Here is a 19952-nt window from a genome sequence, read left to right as displayed (position 1 = left end):
TAAAACAAAAACACTGCATTGCTTCATTTCCTATTTCTTCCGTTAATAAAAATAAAGTTTCACTTGCATATAAGGAAAAGGTGAGTAGACCACTTGCCATCGTCTGAATTCCTAATAATAATAATAATAATTTCTAATAATCTCTAATGAAGAAAAGATTTGGACAGTAATGATAGGTATCTTTGTCTCAGAATAATTCACCAAGAAAATAATAAAATCAAAATTTCCATGTCTTAACATATGAAAATTTAACATATATATCCAGAAACTGAAGTCCTTCTAAATTATGAAGACTATATAAAAAACTTATTTTCCTTTTTTTCTCTTAAACTTCTTTTCCTCCTTTTCTTTTATTTTTAAAAGGGTCTTTCCAAAATAAATCAAAAGGAATATTTCATCAACACTTAAGATCAAGTTATTCTATTTCTTCAGAAGCATTTTTTTCTTTCATCTTTTGTTACACACTTGGCAAAAGATTTCAAACATATTCATTACTTCTTCAAGAAATTAATTCAAATATTCACAGTGCTGACTTCCTCCATCTTAAGAATTAAATGAATCACTAAAATATGTAGATGAATTCTTAATTTCTTTATCTGCCTTTGACAGTTCCAGATGGTGAAGTTGTAAAGAGGGGGTCTGCAATCCCTCTTGTAGCTATGGTAGGATTTTCTGGTGAAGAAACAAGAGAGGATGGTCACACAGCTAAAAGGTTGAGAACTTGCTGCTGTTCTGCCAGAGGGACATGGCTGGGAGAAAATAAAGTAATGGATATGCCTCTGGTTTAAAAACCCGCAGCATTTCCAAGCCTAAAGGAAGCAAATACAGACTTCCATTACTTAAGAAGTTTCAAGTAGTAAAAAATAACTTAGAATTAGGTCACCACCACTAGGTTTAAAAGCCTTACTAGCCTTATTGCCTATGTATTGACAGCCTACATTTACATTGGCCATATATTACTCAAACCACATTAATGAGAAATTTTAATACTGAAAACAGAACTACATGGACATAGTTTGGTCTTCAGTACTTAGAGTGATTCACTTTGATTTTTAGCATTTATCTGTAAATAATCCATACATGTCTCTCTATCTAGAGTGAATTTTAAATGTATTTATTTTTTGTTAACTAAATTTAAACTTTGTCTTTTATATAACGCTGCTTTGTTATATTATGAACTGAAGAGACAAAAACTGCTGAAAGTGTGTTTCTAATAGTATTAAAATACAAACATTTTCAAATATTCCACTAAACAGAAGACTGTTTATGCAAAGAAATCCTTTGCTAAAAAAAAAAATTAAAAAAATGCTAAATTCCTGATTTCATAAAAAAACAAACAACAAACAACATCCATTCACGTTGAAATAGCTCATCAAAGCCAGAGAGGCAAGTTATTTAGGAAGATACATGCAATGTAGGAGTGCCCACAAGGTCAGGACTACAGTTAATGGATATAAAGTCAGACAGAAATCCTTAATTTTTCCTGAAATATGAGGTAAGTTGCATCCTTTTCATATTTAGATAAAAATTTAATCTTTTAAGATGAAAGACGTTTCTCAAGTTGAACTATTAAAAAATCTAGTGCTCTGGGAAGGAGTGCTCAGCTAGATCCATCCCAACCTTCTAGCTCGGGTTTCAGCTCTGGTAAACAGAAAATAAGCAAATAAACAAATATAAAAATACAAGTAAATTACATTCTGTTTGCCCTTGATTTATGTGGTTTTACAAGTATGAAAGTTTCAATATCTGAAATGACAAAACATCTTGAAATGAGCATGTGCTCTAGCAAACTTCTCAAATTGTTTTGAGAGTACCTTGAAACACACAAATTCTTCACAATGTTACAACTACCACTACTTGTTTTTCCATTAATATGCATATTAAAGCATTTAATTCACATACCTACAGGCATGGATGTAAAATATACATCTTTTTTTTATTTTATTCATAACCAAATTCAACACAAGCCAGCGCTGGCCTTTGTGCTAAGGATTTGGACAAAGCCAGAAATGCACTGTGGATCTTCCTGCGTCTCACAGCTAAGAATTCTTTACTATTGCTCTCTGGCACTTTCTGCAGATATTAGTTTCTGTTATTTCTACCTATGTCCCCTTATAGAGAAATAAATTAGAAGGCTTTTCATACCTTTGGCTGGAGATTTGGATGAAGTAGGACATACCCATTTGGATCAATTGCAAAATAGTATCCATTCGGACAAAGCTGAAAGAATAAAATAAAGTTTGGCACTGTAATGTCTTAAGAAAGATTAACTAATAGTTTTCAAGCAATAGTTACATTGAGGAAAATACATTGTTTCAGGCACCACGAAATATGTGTAATATTAACATAAAGAAGATAATTTCTTAATATTTATTCTTTTACAGTCATAAACTTGGAGAATAATTTAGGCTGATGGGATCTCTAGAGGTCCCTTAGTACAGCCCTTCACTGAAAGCTGAGATAGCTTCAAAACAAGATCCAATTTCAAAGCTGGACTAAGCTGCAAAGTGTCTGAACACAATGGCGATTCCATAAACTCTCTGGGCAACCTGCTCCAGCGTTTAATCACCCTCACAATGATTTTCTTCATGTATTTCCAGTTGGAATTTCCATTGCCACAACTATGTCAATTGCCTCTTATCTTTTGCTATAAACCTTCAAGAAATGTTGAGGTCCATTTTCTCTATGAATCCCATCAGGTAACCCACTTGGTTCCTCCTTCAATCTGAATAAATCCACCTCTCTTAGTTTCTTACCATCTACTCCAGCCCCTTGGCAAACTTAGAGGGTCGGCGCTGGCCATTGCCCAGCATTTCAGTGTTTTTCTTATACTGAGGAGATCAAAGCTGACACAGTGCTCCTGATCCGGGTGTCCACTGCACAGCTGGCCTTCCTTACTTCAAGGACACACAGCTAACTTGTGTTCTGCTTGTTCTCTACTACGACCCCCAGGTCCTCTCCTGCCTTTTGAGGCAGGCTAGCTCATCCTGTACTATGGAATGTGGTTATTCCATCCTAGATACAGAACTTTGCAATTGCCTTCAGCCAAATTCGTGTTGTTTCTTTGCTTCTTCAGCTGCTGCTTTCCACAGGAACACTTATGTTCTTAGAAATTCTCCAGCTAGATGTCTAAATACATAAATCAGTCTTACTGAGTAGAGTACAGACAGACAGAGAGACATGTATATTAAAGAACTTTTCTATATTGCTGGAGAGAAAACTGTCAAAAAATCTACAACAATGGAAAAGAATATATGAAAAGCAGCCTGCTGGTATTTTGACTTGTATCCAGTCATTGCTGTATGACTTATGAAGGAGCATGCACAGAAATCATACATAAATTATACATAAAAGGAAACCACCAAGCAAGCAACTTACCGTAAATCGTGGTGTCAGTTTTTTTATGTCCTCCAAAGAGACATCAACCCCCATTACTCCAAGAATCAGCTGGTTCTGGTAAGATTCCAAAATGTTAGAATACGTTTGACACATTTACAATGAAGGATAACTTCAACAGTCAGTGCATTTTGATTTTGCCTTCATCTCTTGTTTGACAGATACTATTTGAAAAGTTGCCTATTTACTTAAGCATTTATTCTAAATATTTTAAGTAATATCCAAATGATTCAAAATAACTTTTGCTACATTCAAAATTTGGAACAGAATATTAAAGCTGTTTATGAGGATGAATATGGATATTTTCCTGGATGAATAAAAAATGAATGTAAGAACAAAATAGATGAAAGTGATGTATTAATTGAAGTGATGTATTAATATTGCCAGTGATGCAGATACTAGATTACTAGCACCAGTATAGGGCTACTGTTGCACGCTTAGGTTGGGCAATTGATAAGTGAGACCCCAAAATAATTAACCACTTTTGGCTATAGTGCAACAATGAATGTAAAAAAAAACAACAACAAAAGAAAAAAACAAACAAAACAGAACGTCCAGTGACTATAGCAGTGATCAGGATATGAAATCAGGGACTCAGGCACTACATTTACTTCCCTTGTAATTTACTTCCCTACTACAGAAAAGGAGGGCAGTCATTTACATAGTATCACCTGAATCCCTCCTCCATATTAAATAAATTTGGAATATGTACTGGAAGATTCATTTTGCAGTCTGTAACCTAAAATTCAGATAGAGATATAAATCGAGCAGATTCCAGTTCTCCTGTTGTTCCTCTGTACTAGACCATGGCTTTTTTACTTCTCAGAAAGACATCCTTTGATTATCAGTAGTTTCTCACTCTGCAAATAGGCTCAGTGAATTCCAGGCATTACCTTATAGATAAGATTATAAAATATCTTTGTTGTTGTTTTGTTTTTAAAGGGAAACTAAGAGAACTACTCTGAAAGCAAATAAAAGAAACGGTAGTGATCAAATTTGTATTTACTCATTGTGAGTCTATTCTATATGTGAGATACTGAATCGAAGAATATCTTGTCTCAACTTCTGTATATTTTGACCTGAATGAACATGAGTATCACAACAAATGTACACTATTTTACCACACACTGTAAAGTATATTCTATGTCTGATTTTTTTTAAATCCAGCATTTTGATTATGTGAAGAGGACATAAATTAATTCCATATCAGACAGTAATACGGATGAACAATTTAATACTTAGATTTTAATCTAAGTACACAGTGCTGTTTTCTATTATCATTACAACCAATTAATTTAAATTCTCTATATCATTCCCTTTTATGCTGAAACGTCAGAGCTTCACATTTGCTATAAATCTATCTGGGCATTCCTTTCTTGGCAAGACCTAAATAATATAATAATCTACTTCCCATCTATTGAGCACTTACGCATTCCCACTGTTACCAGGTCACAGAGATAGATCAAGGAATGTCACATACGCTGAAACAGAACTACAAAAAGCATGATCTGCATTTTCAGGTTCCCAGGAGGTTATCAAGTAACTAGAGAGGACTCCTTTGTTTTTTATGTATAAGACAATTAAACCATAGAAAGCTCTATGGAAATACACTTTTTTTCAAGGAGCTTTAAATACAACTCAAATAGCTTTTTTTTCTTTTTTTTTAAGTAACTGCTTACTATTTTCCCATTTTGTTCCTTTGTTAGATTGAAGACAGGCAGAGTTCCTGTAATCACAAGGCCCAGTTCCTAGGAAATAAACATATAAGGTGGAGAAAAAGACTTTTTAGTTAAGTAACAGATATAGAATTCCAATATATTAGAACAATTCAGGGATTGTGGTAGCCAAACAGTAGATTAGAGTTCTAGCTTTTAGTTTGTAAAAAAAGGAAAATAATAATGCTACTTGATCGACTTTATGCATAGAAAGTTAAAATTACATTTTTCTCTGTCCATGTGTTAGTGAGAATAACATATTACTTTTTAAAAATAAATCGTGCACAACTTAGGACATAATAATTTAAAAAACCCCTAAATGTTATGAAAACATCTTTACAGCCACAGTATCTACTATACTACAAACTCCAGATAGTACAGGGAAAAAAAAAAAAGATGGTGAATAGGTAGTCAAGGAATACATACAGACAAAATAAACACAAAAATCCAACAGTTAATACTGCTACTTTTTATATAATCACTACTTTTCAATGGCTTGCAATAATGTCCATCATGAGTTCTACAAAATCACATAGTGTCTTCTGGTACTGAGGTAAGGAATTTGTACTTATCTGGGATGATATGAGAAATTTGCTTTTCCTCTAGGAGTCACAACTCACACTTAAAATAGAATCCTTAAAAACATTCATTTAGATAACCAGAAAAGTTTTGCTTTCCATTCTAAATTATGCACAAAAAATGTCTACTTTTTCTAACCCAAATGCTTGGCTTTTATTTCATTTTTTCCCCTTCCTGACATGTACTCCTTCGATGTATTCCCTTTGTTTCATTAAAAAAAATGAAGTAAAATACTTTATTAATCCACTCTTATTAAATCAGTTCTCCATTTGACCAGTGTGGTAACACATTTTTGAATTTCATGTATCAAATGAAAGGTGGTAAGATTAGAGTTAGTAATGTTACAAGCAAGGTGAAGAGGAGGAGAAGTGGACTTTTTAGGAGAATAAGAGAAGCAAGAAATGGAGATGAATCAAAGATGAATTATCTTGTAGAAAGTAAGGCTAAAGCAACACTGTAACAGAATCTGAAAGAACAGAGAAAAGAGGTGTGAATTGCCAGAACTACATCAAATTATTATCAACCAGACTGAAAGGCCTCCTTAAGAGTTCATAACCTGAACATAATGTCAATTCAAATGTGGCCTCATATAATACATTTATTTCAGCCTTAGAGCCAAAACTGCTTCTGGACAGTAAGAGAAAAGAGATAGGAAAAAGTTCAGTGAGGCACAAGCAGGACAAAGGTAAATCCTGCAGGAGGGAATTGCTTTAAGGAGTTTAAGGTAGAATGTGAAAAGTTAGTTCTGGTCTCTGCTAAAACCAAGAATCAGGAAAAGGCTCCAGAGTGGATTAGAAACACCTGTGCCGTTATGCCCGCATCTGCAATGAGAAAGTCCACAAATTTCAGCCTGTAGCTCAACAGTTTAGCTTGGATTGTCCTACATTTTAAAAAATGTGTACATACAAAAAATGTTTACACACATATATATAGAAAATATATATACACAAACACGCCCTTATAACCTACGAATGGAGGAAAGCTTGAAGACTAAATGAACCCACTGAAAACACAAAGTAACACAACAGAAGTCTGCAGATATCACTCACTTTACTTCATTAAATAGATCTTTTTCAATCTCCAGTTACAAATTAAGATTTGGCTTAACAACAGGATATGTACAGAACATATGAACTTTCATTACAACATCCTTTATCTTTCCAGTAAGTACCTCAAGAGTAACAAAGAAAACACAGTTGATGAACTTCTGGCCATTGAAATTCCTAGAAAAACAGAGCTCCTCTGTGTCATGCTCAGTTCTATGATGTGTTGATAAAAATTTTACAGTAATGCTGACTGACTGGAAGAAGTAGATTGTGATATGACATTAAATGACCACATGAACTTGGATAAATACATGATTCCAGGTGACCATTTTACAGTAATTTTTGCCTAGTTAGAATTACTCAGAAGAATGTTATCTAGGGCAACAGACTGTATTGCTGCTAATAATGCTTTGCATTTCTTAGTTTCCTGAATGTGTTTTTTTACAAGACCAAAGTAATGAATTCACCAGTAAGGAAAGCATTAAATGTACCTTTTTATTTCCCCATTATAAACACTGTCGAATTAAATAAATCATTAGCTTGAGCAAGCCAGTGATTACCATTATAATTTAAAGATCCAAGCTGAAAATCTGTAGAAATACTCAGCCACATTTACACGTTTCATTCTGCCTGGAATAGTTTTTGAGGAAAAAAAACTAAAAAAAACCCCAAAACAACTCACTAGTAACAGAACAGATTACCTCTACTGCAGCACAGGTGCAACACTGGAAAACTATTTGCTTCTTTTTTTCTTTTGTTAATTTGAGGAAAGTAATGACCTACATTCAAAGATCTGGAGAGAATCTTTGCAGGATAAATTGCCTTTCTTTGTTAAGGTTTAGGACACTTAGGTTTCTAGGTGCAAGTAATGACCATCACATTAGAAACAGCTGTTCAGTTGTTCTATTGAAGTCTATAGATGCTGGAAATGCAAGAATATTCTATTTGGAAGCATAGGAAATTGAGTCCTCAGGATTGTGGAAAATGGATCCCTAGAGTTACTGACTTGCTAAGATTCTTACTTTACTAGAGATAAATACAGATCGTACCAGAGCATCCAGATAGACATTTGTCCATTGGACTTGTTTGGCTTTTTCTCCAGCTAAAACCATCGGTCTCCCCAAAACATCCAGATATTCCTGCCAAAAAGTGTAATAAACTGATTAGATCAATTTTAATTTATAAAATAAAAAACAATTAAAGCATCAGAAAGAAAAAGGTCAAAATTCGCTACTAATACGTGAGTAGTATTCAATTACTTCTTTAAAAATTATACTACCCCAAAATTCAGTCTTAGTTTGCACTATTTAATGCCAAGAAAATTCCTGTATTTCAGTTTCAGTTACATGAAACTTACACATACATAACCACTGGTCTCCTTCCACGAAGTTAGAATTACAACTGTTTTTTGTTCCAAAGTTAATTGCTAATGACATAATGAAAGTACAAGCAGATCTCAGAACCTTCAACCCAGAAGAGAGAGTGCGAGATGGAGGGTGCGTGGTGTAACAGCTGGGTATGTTAAACTCCTACAGCAACAACTTGCATAACTTCTACCAAAAAAAAAGTAAATAAATTAGAGTTATAAAACCTCATAGTCCCTGCCTTTCTTTGGTTCATGAGTACGGCTAAAGCTGGTGATTTTATGAGATGTCAGACTTCTGATCTGGTTTGGGAGTGGATACCATAAGACTTGCTTCAGTCTTCAACCTTTTCTGTTTGTCTGATCATATTAGGGATATTTCTTGCCAGACACTATCTGGAAGAGTTTAACAGAATCAAAAGACTCTTATTCAAGCCAAGGAAAGGACTCTTATTTTCTGCCAAAAAATGTCATGCTTGGCCTTGGAAGGACAAAGCACTGCTCTTCTGGACATACGAGTACATGGACTTTCAGACAACTGAAAAGAATCTCTGTTCATCTGCATGGTCAGCTGGAATCACACCATATAATGCCAGGGTCCTGTGCCCTTAGTCATCTACACTTGTATCTGCTAAAATTGTTCTGCATTATTTTTGAAGGAAGAAAAGCTGTGTCTCTCCCAGATCAGTTGGATTAATCCAGGAATCTCTCCTATAAACAGGAGGTAGGGTTCTGCCCTCACACACATCCACAGACTTCTCCACATAAGACTCCGTAGGAGCATGTTTTAAGTATGGCAGGAGGCAAGCACATGTTGTAAAAACTACTGGGTTTACAGAACTTTACAATAAGTTGCTACGATGTCTCAGGACCATGTAACCTAATCTGACCATGTGAGGCCAGGAGAAAAACTGAGCCCAAAACATAATCCTTGAGCAGAGGTCTGCAGGATACAGATGACATCAAACGCTAGGTTGGGTGCACATGATCAGCCTGCTCTAGAGGATGCTTGCGTGACTAGTATGTGTGCAAGCTGCTGTGGGCCATCTGGCCAGGGAAACAGGGATCACACTGTGATTGGCTCACTGCAACTACTGAAAAAAAAAATAATAGAATGCTTTATCAGAGTAGTCCCCCAGACATAACAGAAAGCTTTATTTTTTTTTTCTCTTCTTAATGCAGTGTATCTTAAAATTCTATTGATTCAAACAGAGGTGAAATGCAACAGATTTAAGAACAGGAATTAATCCACTTCTTTGCATTATAACTGTATCTGGACTTGGCCAACACACTTACCTGGGTGTTTATTCTTATGGCTCCAATGGATGGAATTTCATAATAATAACCTAAAATTTAGAACAGAAGTAATGCCATCTTAATATTATATTGCTAGTCTCTTAATCTTTAGCTAGTCTCTTAAGTTTTAGGAATTTAATTTAGCCTTTGTATTTAATTTTATTATCATGAATGAACAGAATACTTTTTTAGTAGATGTCACCACAACACATTGCCACTCTTAGGCAGAGTATATAACATGTTTCTTTTGCCTGTTTTATTTAAACCTGAGATAACATACTGCATTTGTACTCCAAAATGCTCAGTTACTGATGTGCAAGTATGTTTAATGGTCATTTTAATATGTGGTGACAGCAACATGATTATATGCTGAATGAATCAAAAACACCTTTATTGAGCATTGACTCTATCTATTGACTCTATTATCTTTTTAAATTAAAAATATTGCCCACGTGCACCAATAAGACCAAAGACAGGCACTGAGATCTAGTTTCAGACCAAGTAAGTTGTAAGACAAATTGGGAGGAGGGGAGAACTGGAGAGGTAAGCGTACTGAGGAGAGTCATTTACTTTGCCATAAGCAATGCATGACTTGACAATATATTAAAACAATTAGTGAGAAATTAAATAAAAGTTTGCTTCTTTATATGTATAAACAAATAACCATACTGATGATTCGGGACAGAAGATTGTGATGATATTGCCTTGATAATAAAACGACATAGGTGGTTATGCTTTAAGCCAGATGGTCCTCATTTGTTTTATAACAATGGAGTCTTTTGAGATATAAAGATGTTAGTCAAAAAAATCCCTGTTCAAAAAAAAATCCTATTGATTATCTGTAATTATCTGAAAATACAGTCTGCTCTTCATGAAGTTGTTGTGATTTCTGCATAACTTGCCAGTATCCTGGGGGATTCATGAGGTTATGGTTCAAATGTTATTCATACGGGCTATAGGATATTTTTACATTTTTGTCTGTATTCGTTATCTTTCCCTTATCTTTAGTTTATGCTATTCTCATGCCTAAGAATTATATCTTAATCGCCTTCCCTGGCAATCTTAATTCTCAAGACCTTTTTTAATCTACTCTATCTCCCACCTTTTCCTTCTCACTGATTTTTAAAGTACTTTCAAATTTTTAGTAAGGCCTGAAAATTGGTCTATTTAAAATACTAAACAAGATTGTTTCATACTTTCTCTGATTTTGTATTTATCTGTATTTATCTCTTATTTCTTCTTCCAGAATTATATTGTAGGGTATTTGAGACACCTCTTTGTCACACTCTTAAAATGCTTCTGACCACATTTTTCATGTAGAAATTTTAGGAGAAGCCATTTTTACTTCCTTACTTCCACTTTTTTAACTTCTTTTTTCACATAAAGAAACCAGGTTAAAATAAAAAAAAATATAAGATGCTTTTGGAAACTAAGAAATTGAATAATTTGATATTTTCATCAAAAAAAGAAATATAATGCAAGTCATCTAGTCCCTTATAAGTTGCAGAGAAAACCAGAAAGAAATCTAACCAGCCACCCAACCAAACAGAAAAATCCCTTTGTCCAGACTCCTTAATAGAAAACAGCTTTGCTGAATTTCTTATCTGTCATCAGTTCCATCTTTTCAAAAATGGCTATTACAACAAGAATTCTCAAAACTGAACCATAATATCCTTTTACTACAAAAAAATGCTGTGATATTTTATTTACAATATAAAGTTTTAAATAATGAAAGAAGAAATAAATATGAAAGCTTATTCTTTATGTATATATGTTTTCAAATGCATATTATTTAATCAAATAACTTCGCAACTTTAAAACAATACAATGCAGCAAAAAAAATAGATTAAAAAAAGTTGTAATTTTTAGAGAATAATAAAGACATCACTTATCGAAAGGTCTAGCACAGAGTAGTCTCAAAGAAAACACAGTACCTTTATTTTCACACGCCATCCACTGTATGGGTCCTTTGTCATAATTATGTTGACCAACAGAAAATGTGAACACACGTACCTACGCAAGTTAAAAACCAATGCATACATCTTTACTGTATGTCATTACATAGCTGTGATTATCAAGCTATTGATACTTGAATTTTTTATACATTTGAACAGACAAAGAAAACTGTAAGCTTAACTGTAATTTCTTTTAATCACCATAACAGATACACGGTTATTATGATAGTTCATATATTCCTATTATTTGTTCCATGAACTAGAATCCAGGAAGAATGTTTTTTCATACACTTTCATACTTTAAAGCTATAACATTGGTCACCATCCATGAACCACTTAAATTTCTTTATTTTTTTTAGTTTTCTACCCAGAGTGATAATTATAACTCTTCAGGTTTTGTTAAATTACTTGACATAATCTCCTATTAATGATTCATATCAATGAATTAAAATGGACATGTGCATGGCAATAAAATTCAGAGGAATGAATTCATTATAAAACAGTATTTTTTAGCATAAAAAATAATTTCAGAAAAAAATAAGACATTTTCAGATACTATAGAAAACAGATCCTCATTTTGCACAGACTTTCAGTCTCTTTCATGTAAAACTGCTAAATTAGTTCAACAGTATTCTATAGAAGAGTTAAGCTTCTGATATTAAGCTCCTGATATTCATTAAAGGTATGATATTTATAAGCACAATTCTATTCTATGTAGCCAATGCAAATCTAATCTATCTCAGCAACTGAGAGGAGCCATGACTAAATTCTATTCAAGTTTTGCACTGAAAATAGACTTTTCATCTAAAATTATTTTCTATGCAAGTTGTCTGATCTGAATGAGAAAAATTAAGACCAAAATGCAGTGTTGCTGCATGCAGATTAAAAATCCTACAAGACACACAGAAAAGTTACAAATATCTTGTTTCAGTTTCTGGCTGAATATTTTTCTCCAAAGCTGAATGTTCCTGTAAAAGGTAGGAAAAATGTTTTCCCAACAGTTTTAGTAAGCTGTTCACTATTATCACCTCCCTCTGAAGGAATGTCCAAGGACCAGCCTGTCTTTCCTTTTCAGGCATCCCTTTCTCTATGGACCATTAACTTGCTTTATAGATCACAGATCACGACGTGAAATCAGAATACGAATTCCTTTCTATGGAACGTGATTAAAACATAATAGAATTAATTTGCATGCAGGCTGTAGCTGAGTGATAAGGTAATGCTTTCTTTAAATAATATTCAAACTATAAAATTGCAGACATTCAGTGTAAACTACTGTCACTGCAAAGTTTTTAAATTGCCATTTATATAAGTTTTCATCACATTATTTAGCATGTGCAAGTACTACCTAAATCTTCATTTGTCAAATAGCAACAAAAAATTGTGTGAAATAATCAGAGCTTATGTATTAGCTAAGAGTTGTAGGAATAATTCCAATTCATCAATCAGCAGTGAGCAAATGGTGAAACTTTATTAGTGTTGACCCCTAAATGCAAGGAGATCGAACAAAGCTTTGTGCTAGATGTCATTTTTAATTAACAATAAGTTTTGATTTGCTTTATCCATACAAGTCCTTTGTTTCTGCAGTTAAAGGCAGAATTAAAGCAACTACTCTGCTGCACTGAATGCTGATTCAGTACTTCCAGTTGTTTGGGTTTTTTTTAAAATATGGACAAAGTTTGAAGTTTTTCAATAAAACTAATAAGACTACCCTATACAGGGCCCTTTGTCAGTAATAAGTCAAGCCAGTTGCATCTCTAGATAAACAGACAGGTACAGGAATGTGTGATGGCAAAATAATTGTTCTCATAATCATATGGATAGAGACAGATGAAAAATGCTATTACCTTGAAAATATCGGTATTGACAGTGTGAAAATGACTTTACCTGATATGTCTACATCTCATTTCTTCTTTTAATACTTTATCACATTGTAAATTCAAATTACATTTGCCATTCCTTGTTTGTTCCTGACCTCTTTTTAAAATGTCAGCTTTAACTCTTCTAATAGATCTTTCTGCTTGTATCTAATTACCATCTATTTTTTCCAAGCTGAACACCACAATGGTATTTTCCATTGATACCTCCCAGCTCACAAGGTCCCTGACTACTACACTTCTATTATTTTTTTTGGACTCACCACTGCTCCCAGTTTAGTGTCCACTAAACACTTGATTCAAAATACATTCCTCTCAAAAACAATGGTGCAATAAGAAAAATACCACCAAAGGCCACTAGTTAGATAGTTGAGTGACCTGATGTCTCTTTTTGGTTTAAAAGTAACTAATTAAGTTTAAACATGTCTGTGGATTTGCTTGTGCGTGTATAAAACACGAGTCAACTAGACTGGACTGTCTAGCATTCGATCTCAAACCTAAAATGAAACACTGCATTGGATTCAAGTTGTGAAATAGTATGTAGTTTAGGGAAAAGCAGCGGCATGTTAAATCTGCAACTAATCTATGAAGAATTTAGAATTTAAATTATTGACAACAAGCAGAGGACAATGTATCTGATTTACTGTTCCTTGGATAATTAACAGAGATAAAGAACTGCAATGAAAATTGGAGTTTTTAATTGCTACTTGGTTTGGCAAGAGGGTGGAACATTCAAAAGAGTTTTCTTTTTCCTATTGCCTCATCTGGAATTGAGTAGAATGACAGACCAGCTGGAAAAATGAGTCAGCAAGTCAAATTAAACAAACAATTTTTAGCAAAAAACATGCTCTGTGCTAACATTTTCTGTGACAGGAGTCAGCCAAAGGACTGAGGTGTGTCCGTCTATACCTTTTCTTTTTTTTTCTATACTTTTAAAGGAGAATTTAGTGCTAAGAACACTTGGGGCAACTAGATCAGACACAATGGATATGAGCACCTCTCCCTTTGCCTATCCTTCCTTTTAAGTTCAGTTTCAACCAACTAAGCGGATTTCTGAGTTGAAGGAAACTGCTAAGTACACTTTGATCCCAGTAAGTTGTTTTCCATCACCACCTAGGCTTGGATATTTCTTCCCTGTGCTTCTCTGCAGTCTTTTACAGTCTTTGTAAACTACATGTTCACAGATCCTTTAGCTATGACTCCATCATCCACACCAGCAGACGGACACTTCAGTCTCTCAAACCATTTCCCAGGGGAAGAACAACCTTGCCTCCACACAGAGGAGGTCTATTTATTCTCTTCAGAAAGAAACATGACTTTCAAATCAACAAAAGCCAATGGAACAATTAAGAAAAACAAGCTGTCACACCTTCTAATTTTCAGTGGGACTATCTGAGGAAAAGAACTTCTAGAAAACTTGTAGCGTTGGAGTGGAGAAGAAATAGAAATGGGTACCAGACTGCTCTTCCAGCCCAGTCAGACACAGTCTTGAAACTGTTCTGAAATGTGAGATTCTTCATTTCTGCCACTGAGAGTCTAGAGCTGTGCTAGCTCTGTCAAGAATATATCATCTGCTGGCAACCAGTAGATAATTTTCTTGATTTTTCTCACACTAAAACTTATCCTTGAGAGGAGATACAAAACTTTTTATTCTTTTTTTTTTATTCATTTAAAGTATATAGTAGAGCAATATACTTAGTAACAAACAAATCAAATGTAGAATTAATGTAAGGACAGTAAGACAGCGAGTGGCACAGGCTGCCCAGAGAGGCTGTGAAGACTATCTCATCTGAGGTTTTAAAGATCAGACTAGATAAAGCCCTGAGCAACCTGGATTTATCTTATCCCTGACATTGGACTAGAGACCTCTGGAGGTCTCTTGTAAACTGACTTATCTTAGCACTCTATGGGGACATCATCATCGTCATCATCATGGCCTAGGCTGAAGGGACCTTAGAGATCATTTAATCCAACCTCACTGTCATGGGCAGAGACGCCTCTCAACTAGACCAGGCAACACATGGGGACATCAAAGAAGAACAAGCAAGAATTCCAGTCCTAATCAGAGGAAGTGGTAGACAAAATAGAAAGCTACAGAAATCAGAGAAAGTAGTACTGCACTGAAGAAAATACAATTACCTAAATATATATTTAATTTACGTTTTACTTTGCATTTCTCTCTATCAGAAAAAAATCATAAAACCCAAGGGGAATAAAAGGATTCTGACTGCTACAGATATCACGGAATAACAGCCCCCGAGAGAGTTGTGATGAAGACACAAAGGAAGAGCTATCCATGAAAAGGCCTCTTTCACTACAGATCTTATTTACTTTTTACATCTCTTATTTGTTCATTTTGCTATTGGAATAAAATTAAGATTAAATTGGTCTCTTCCTTTGAGTGTATCATGTTATGACTATTACAGAAAATTAACAGCTCAAGTGAAGTTAATTCATAACACACAATATCCCACTTGCTGTTTAGATCAATGTACATATGTACAGCCAGCATGTGTAGGCCTACTAGAATATAAGACACTGCAACGACTCTGCAAAAGTTCAGAGTGCATGAACATACGTATTTTTTGGCAGATAAATTGTCTTGAATTCTGTGCTGCTGCAATGCAAGAGCTCTCAATAATCATTTGCGGGCATCTCTTCATTCTTCTGTTTAGGAGGAGATTAACTGACCTTTGGAGGTACATATATCTCTTTATCAGACATCAAGAGAGTTACGTGATTAATTCACTCAACTAGATGTAGGCAAGATGTATCCTATCATTTTATGTCTATCATGTACAAATAGCAGATTCCATCTTTATCACTAGAAAAACTGACTGAGTCAAAACTGATCTCAAGTCACACAGCTTTAGTTTTCATGGTGACAGTACGATTTCAGAATATTTTAACCTGGATTTTATATCTGCAGGTAGAGATTCATAGATAATCTTTTTTACTATAGTCCAAGAGAACCTGCCATAAAGAGGAATAAATAATGTAATGTGTTTACAGATTATCAGATATGATGAAAAATTGTTTGTGGTTTATATTTAATACGTAAAATTCTGAAATAAGAGGAAAATATGCCAATTTCTGAATAAAATTATAAAATTTCTTTTCTATATTGTGTTATATGCTCTGTTCTCTGAATCTCTTGTAAGTATAGACTTTAAACCACCTAGTCTGAAGCAAGAACAGAAGTTCAGAGGACAACACAAAAACCTCATATCCTGATTAGGAAACTACCTAGGATTAGCCATTAGGAAGCATGAAATACAAAGTTTCACCTAAATTCTGGTCCACAATGTGTCATGCCGAATTGCTAGATTCAGGGCTTCCAGGCATGCAGTCCATTTGGCTTATATCTATAAAAAGTGAAGCAGGTTTTTTTTTAGGTTTGTGGGGGTTTTGCGGGTTTTTTTGTGCTGTACTCAGCACTGGTGAGGCCCCCACCTTAAGTATTGTGCTCAGTTTTGGGCACTTCAGTATAGGAGATATCGAGGTGTTGGAGCGAGTACAGAAGAGGACAACAAAGCTGGTGAAGGGCCTGGAGAACAGACCTTATGAGGAGCGATTGAGGGAGCTGGTTCTGTTCAGTTTGACAAAGAGGAGGCTGAGGGGGGATCTTATCATGCTCTACAATTACTTGAAAGGACATTGTAGAGAGGTTGGTGCTGGTCTCTTCTCACAGGTAATTAGGGACAGAACCAGGGGGAATGGTTGCAAGTTGCAACAGGGCAAGTTTAGGCTGGACGTTAGGAAGAAATTCTTCACAGAAAAAGTGGTCAGACACTGGAACAGACTGCCTAGGGAGGTGGTTGAGTCGCCATCCCTGGATGTGTTCAAGTGTCGTTTAGATGTGGTGTTGGGTGATATGGTTTAGGAGTGAAATTGAAGTGCAGGGTTAATGGTTGGACTCGATGATCCCAAGGGTCTCTTCCAACCTTAATTGTTCTATGATTCTATGATTTTTCTGGTTTTTTTTTTGTTTTACTTTTTTTTTTCTAGCAAGGAGAAGAGAAACAATAGTTCTGAGTTCAACAGCAGGGGTAAGACTCGCAATAATGTTCTAGAAGGAAGTTTTGGGATCCTTTAGGCTATCTTTATGCAATAAATAAAGTGGGACATAATCCATTTTCTTTCTCAGTCCATGAGGGCAACTGGCAAGGCATTGCCCACATCTCTACAGCTAAATTATGTTGCATCCTCCCTCTCCATCCCCTCCTCCATACTGGATGATCTCATTATAAAAATCTTACGGGAACAGACCCTGGCTAATGCTACCCCCTGAACTGAACTCAGACATTGTTCAAAAGAGCTGATTGCCACAGGCCAAGCACCATACTGTTGGGTCTGTTAACAATTAAACAGTATGGATAATTGTGGCCATTTTTTCAGCCGGCACCCTGGCCTTGGATCATTTATAAGTACAGATACATCTGCCTGATTCACTCATATGAACGAAGTTGATGTTCTCTTGATGGATTGAGCAAGGCTCATCTTTTTCAAAATGTGTATGACAGTGGTGCCTCTGATCTTTTAGATGAGAGTTCAGTGCTCATAAAAAAAGAGGTCTGAGTTCACATTTCTCAGTTTGAGCAAATTCATAACTTCCACTGCTCTGAATATCAGGCTTCAGAAAGTTCAGAAGCTGGAGACTTAGGCTTTTGTGTATGTCCTTAAGGCTGCATACACATTTTGCCCTTGACAGAAATTGGGAAAAAGCAAAGACATGACCTAAGCAGCAGAGTATGAAACCTAGTCAGGTGTTAAGGTTGTGAAGTCTTAAAGGTTTAGAACTCAAAAACCAGAATTCACAATTTTATGTCAAATTAGGAAATACCAAGAATGGCTTGATACATAAACAGAAATGTGTTTTATTTTTGATATTTATGACTACAGTAGGATCTGCCTCTTGCTGTGGGTACTCTGAAAAAATGTATAGACATGAAGAAAGTATAAATGCATTTGATGAAACCCTACTGAAACATTACTGTAACTGACCACTTATGCTCTGATTCAGCAACATACTTAATTATGCAAGTAACTCCTTTGACATCAATGGAAAAATGTTCTCATTGAAGCTCATTTTTATATACTAATAGAGCAGGTTCTTGGAACTATTTTTCTAGACATTTATGCACAGTAAATTATTTCTTCCAGACTTTCCATGTGTATTTGCAGCCTTCCCTATCATTAATATCTTTCATTCACTGCAGTTCAACCTCAAACTTCAAGCTGCAATGCTAACTTAGGAATTTGTAGTCTAATTATAGTCTGTGTAATTATAGTCTAATAAAAAGAAGAAATAATGACACTCTAAAAATTAGCTCACATTACAATCTAAAGTTAATCCTTCTTCTATCTCAAAATAAAAAGAAAAATTAAGTTTGTTACATGTTGGGAGACTATTGGAGAATCTCACTTGTTTTGGATATGATTCAATATTGATAATATGGGCCCAAAACCACTTAAAGGTCTTAATATATTGGGAAAATAGATCCAAAGACACTGATGCGTGCTGTATTTATATGCAATTACTCTACAAAAGGAACTAACAATTGAGGATTATACTCACAATCTTAATAACATATGCGTATAATGAAATGTCCATGTTCACTGAAGAAGTCTTTAAAGTGAATGCCATGAATCCCTGAAATGTGTTTTGAGAGTTGTAAAGTGATTCAAAGTTGAAAAAAAAAAAAGTGGTTTAATCCAGCTTTCTTTGTGTTCTTACAAAGAAAATATATCTACATGAAAATGGGGAGCTCTTTTAGTGCAGAAGTTGAAGATACCAACATGGTTAACATACTGAGAAATGTCAGAATTCTCACAGAACGAAAAAAACCCTGATTCAGTTATACTGTACTACATCTTCTTAGTGCCACCCTGTGGAACAACAGCAACTCACTCTGCACTAAAGGGAAGGCACGTGGTGTCCCTTCCTCTTTTGCCATGTGGCTAAATCTATGAAGGTATAAATACCCTGCAGATACCTACTCATCTACCTCTACTAAATTGACTATAGACAGATGGACCACTGACTGTGTAATCTTTAAAGTCTTTACTTAGTTTAGAATTAATCTTTGATGAGCCAGAAGTATCACAGAAGTGCAAATAGAACTATTCTATTTTGTATGCTCACAATAACTTACTGTAGCATTAACACATAGCAATGAGAAGCCTATGTCCTCTGTACTACACTGTCTCCACAAACAAAGAGAAATTTTAAATTTGAATATTTTCTAGGTGATGGTCTAAATCAGCTCTGTTGTATTAGCCTTTTACAACATTAGTCTCAAGAACAACACCAAGAAAGAGAAAAACAGAGCTTTCAGGAACAGCAGTAGGACTTCACAACAACGTGCTTGAATTTAAGTTTGAGAGTCAATTAGGCTATCAAAAGTTGAGCTTTAGTCCACTCTCCAACCTTAAGAGCAGCTGTGGCAGCAGAGTCCACATAAATGCATAGAAGCTAAACCATCTGTCCTTCCTCTTCCTCCTTGCTGTTCCAGGAGCAGACTCAGCACCTTGTCCGGGGGTGCGCCAGTTGGCAAAGGCTGAAAAACACCTGGATTCAACTAACAGTTGAAATGTATAAATGATTGCAGAACAGTGTCCAGGCTCATGTCTTGACCCCATGTAATTTACTAATATAAATAGTGTCTTAATGCATTTAAATTAATATGATGCATCCAATAGAGTGTAATACAGATGCTGCATGC

The 19952-nt window shown here is 34.9% G+C and overlaps 1 protein-coding gene across 1 annotated transcript in view; it reads right to left on the bottom strand.

Moving 5' to 3' along the window:
• Positions 1-19952, bottom strand: part of LOC104273794 (voltage-dependent calcium channel subunit alpha-2/delta-1-like) — a gene marked incomplete at both ends in the record, with an annotated part of 48869 nt that overhangs the window by 12329 nt on the left and 16588 nt on the right. The window contains 6 exons of the mRNA XM_009869229.1: positions 2146-2220; positions 3379-3453; positions 5076-5144; positions 7786-7875; positions 9396-9445; positions 11330-11408. Coding sequence (XP_009867531.1) covers positions 2146-2220; positions 3379-3453; positions 5076-5144; positions 7786-7875; positions 9396-9445; positions 11330-11408 — 438 coding nt within the window. The remainder of the gene's footprint in view (positions 1-2145; positions 2221-3378; positions 3454-5075; positions 5145-7785; positions 7876-9395; positions 9446-11329; positions 11409-19952) is intronic.

This window comes from Apaloderma vittatum, unplaced genomic scaffold, assembly GCF_000703405.1.
Source record: "Apaloderma vittatum isolate BGI_N311 unplaced genomic scaffold, ASM70340v1 scaffold15665, whole genome shotgun sequence".
In the NCBI taxonomy this organism is placed as follows: Eukaryota; Metazoa; Chordata; class Aves; order Trogoniformes; family Trogonidae; genus Apaloderma; species Apaloderma vittatum.
This window is presented reverse-complemented; position numbering and strand designations above follow the sequence as displayed.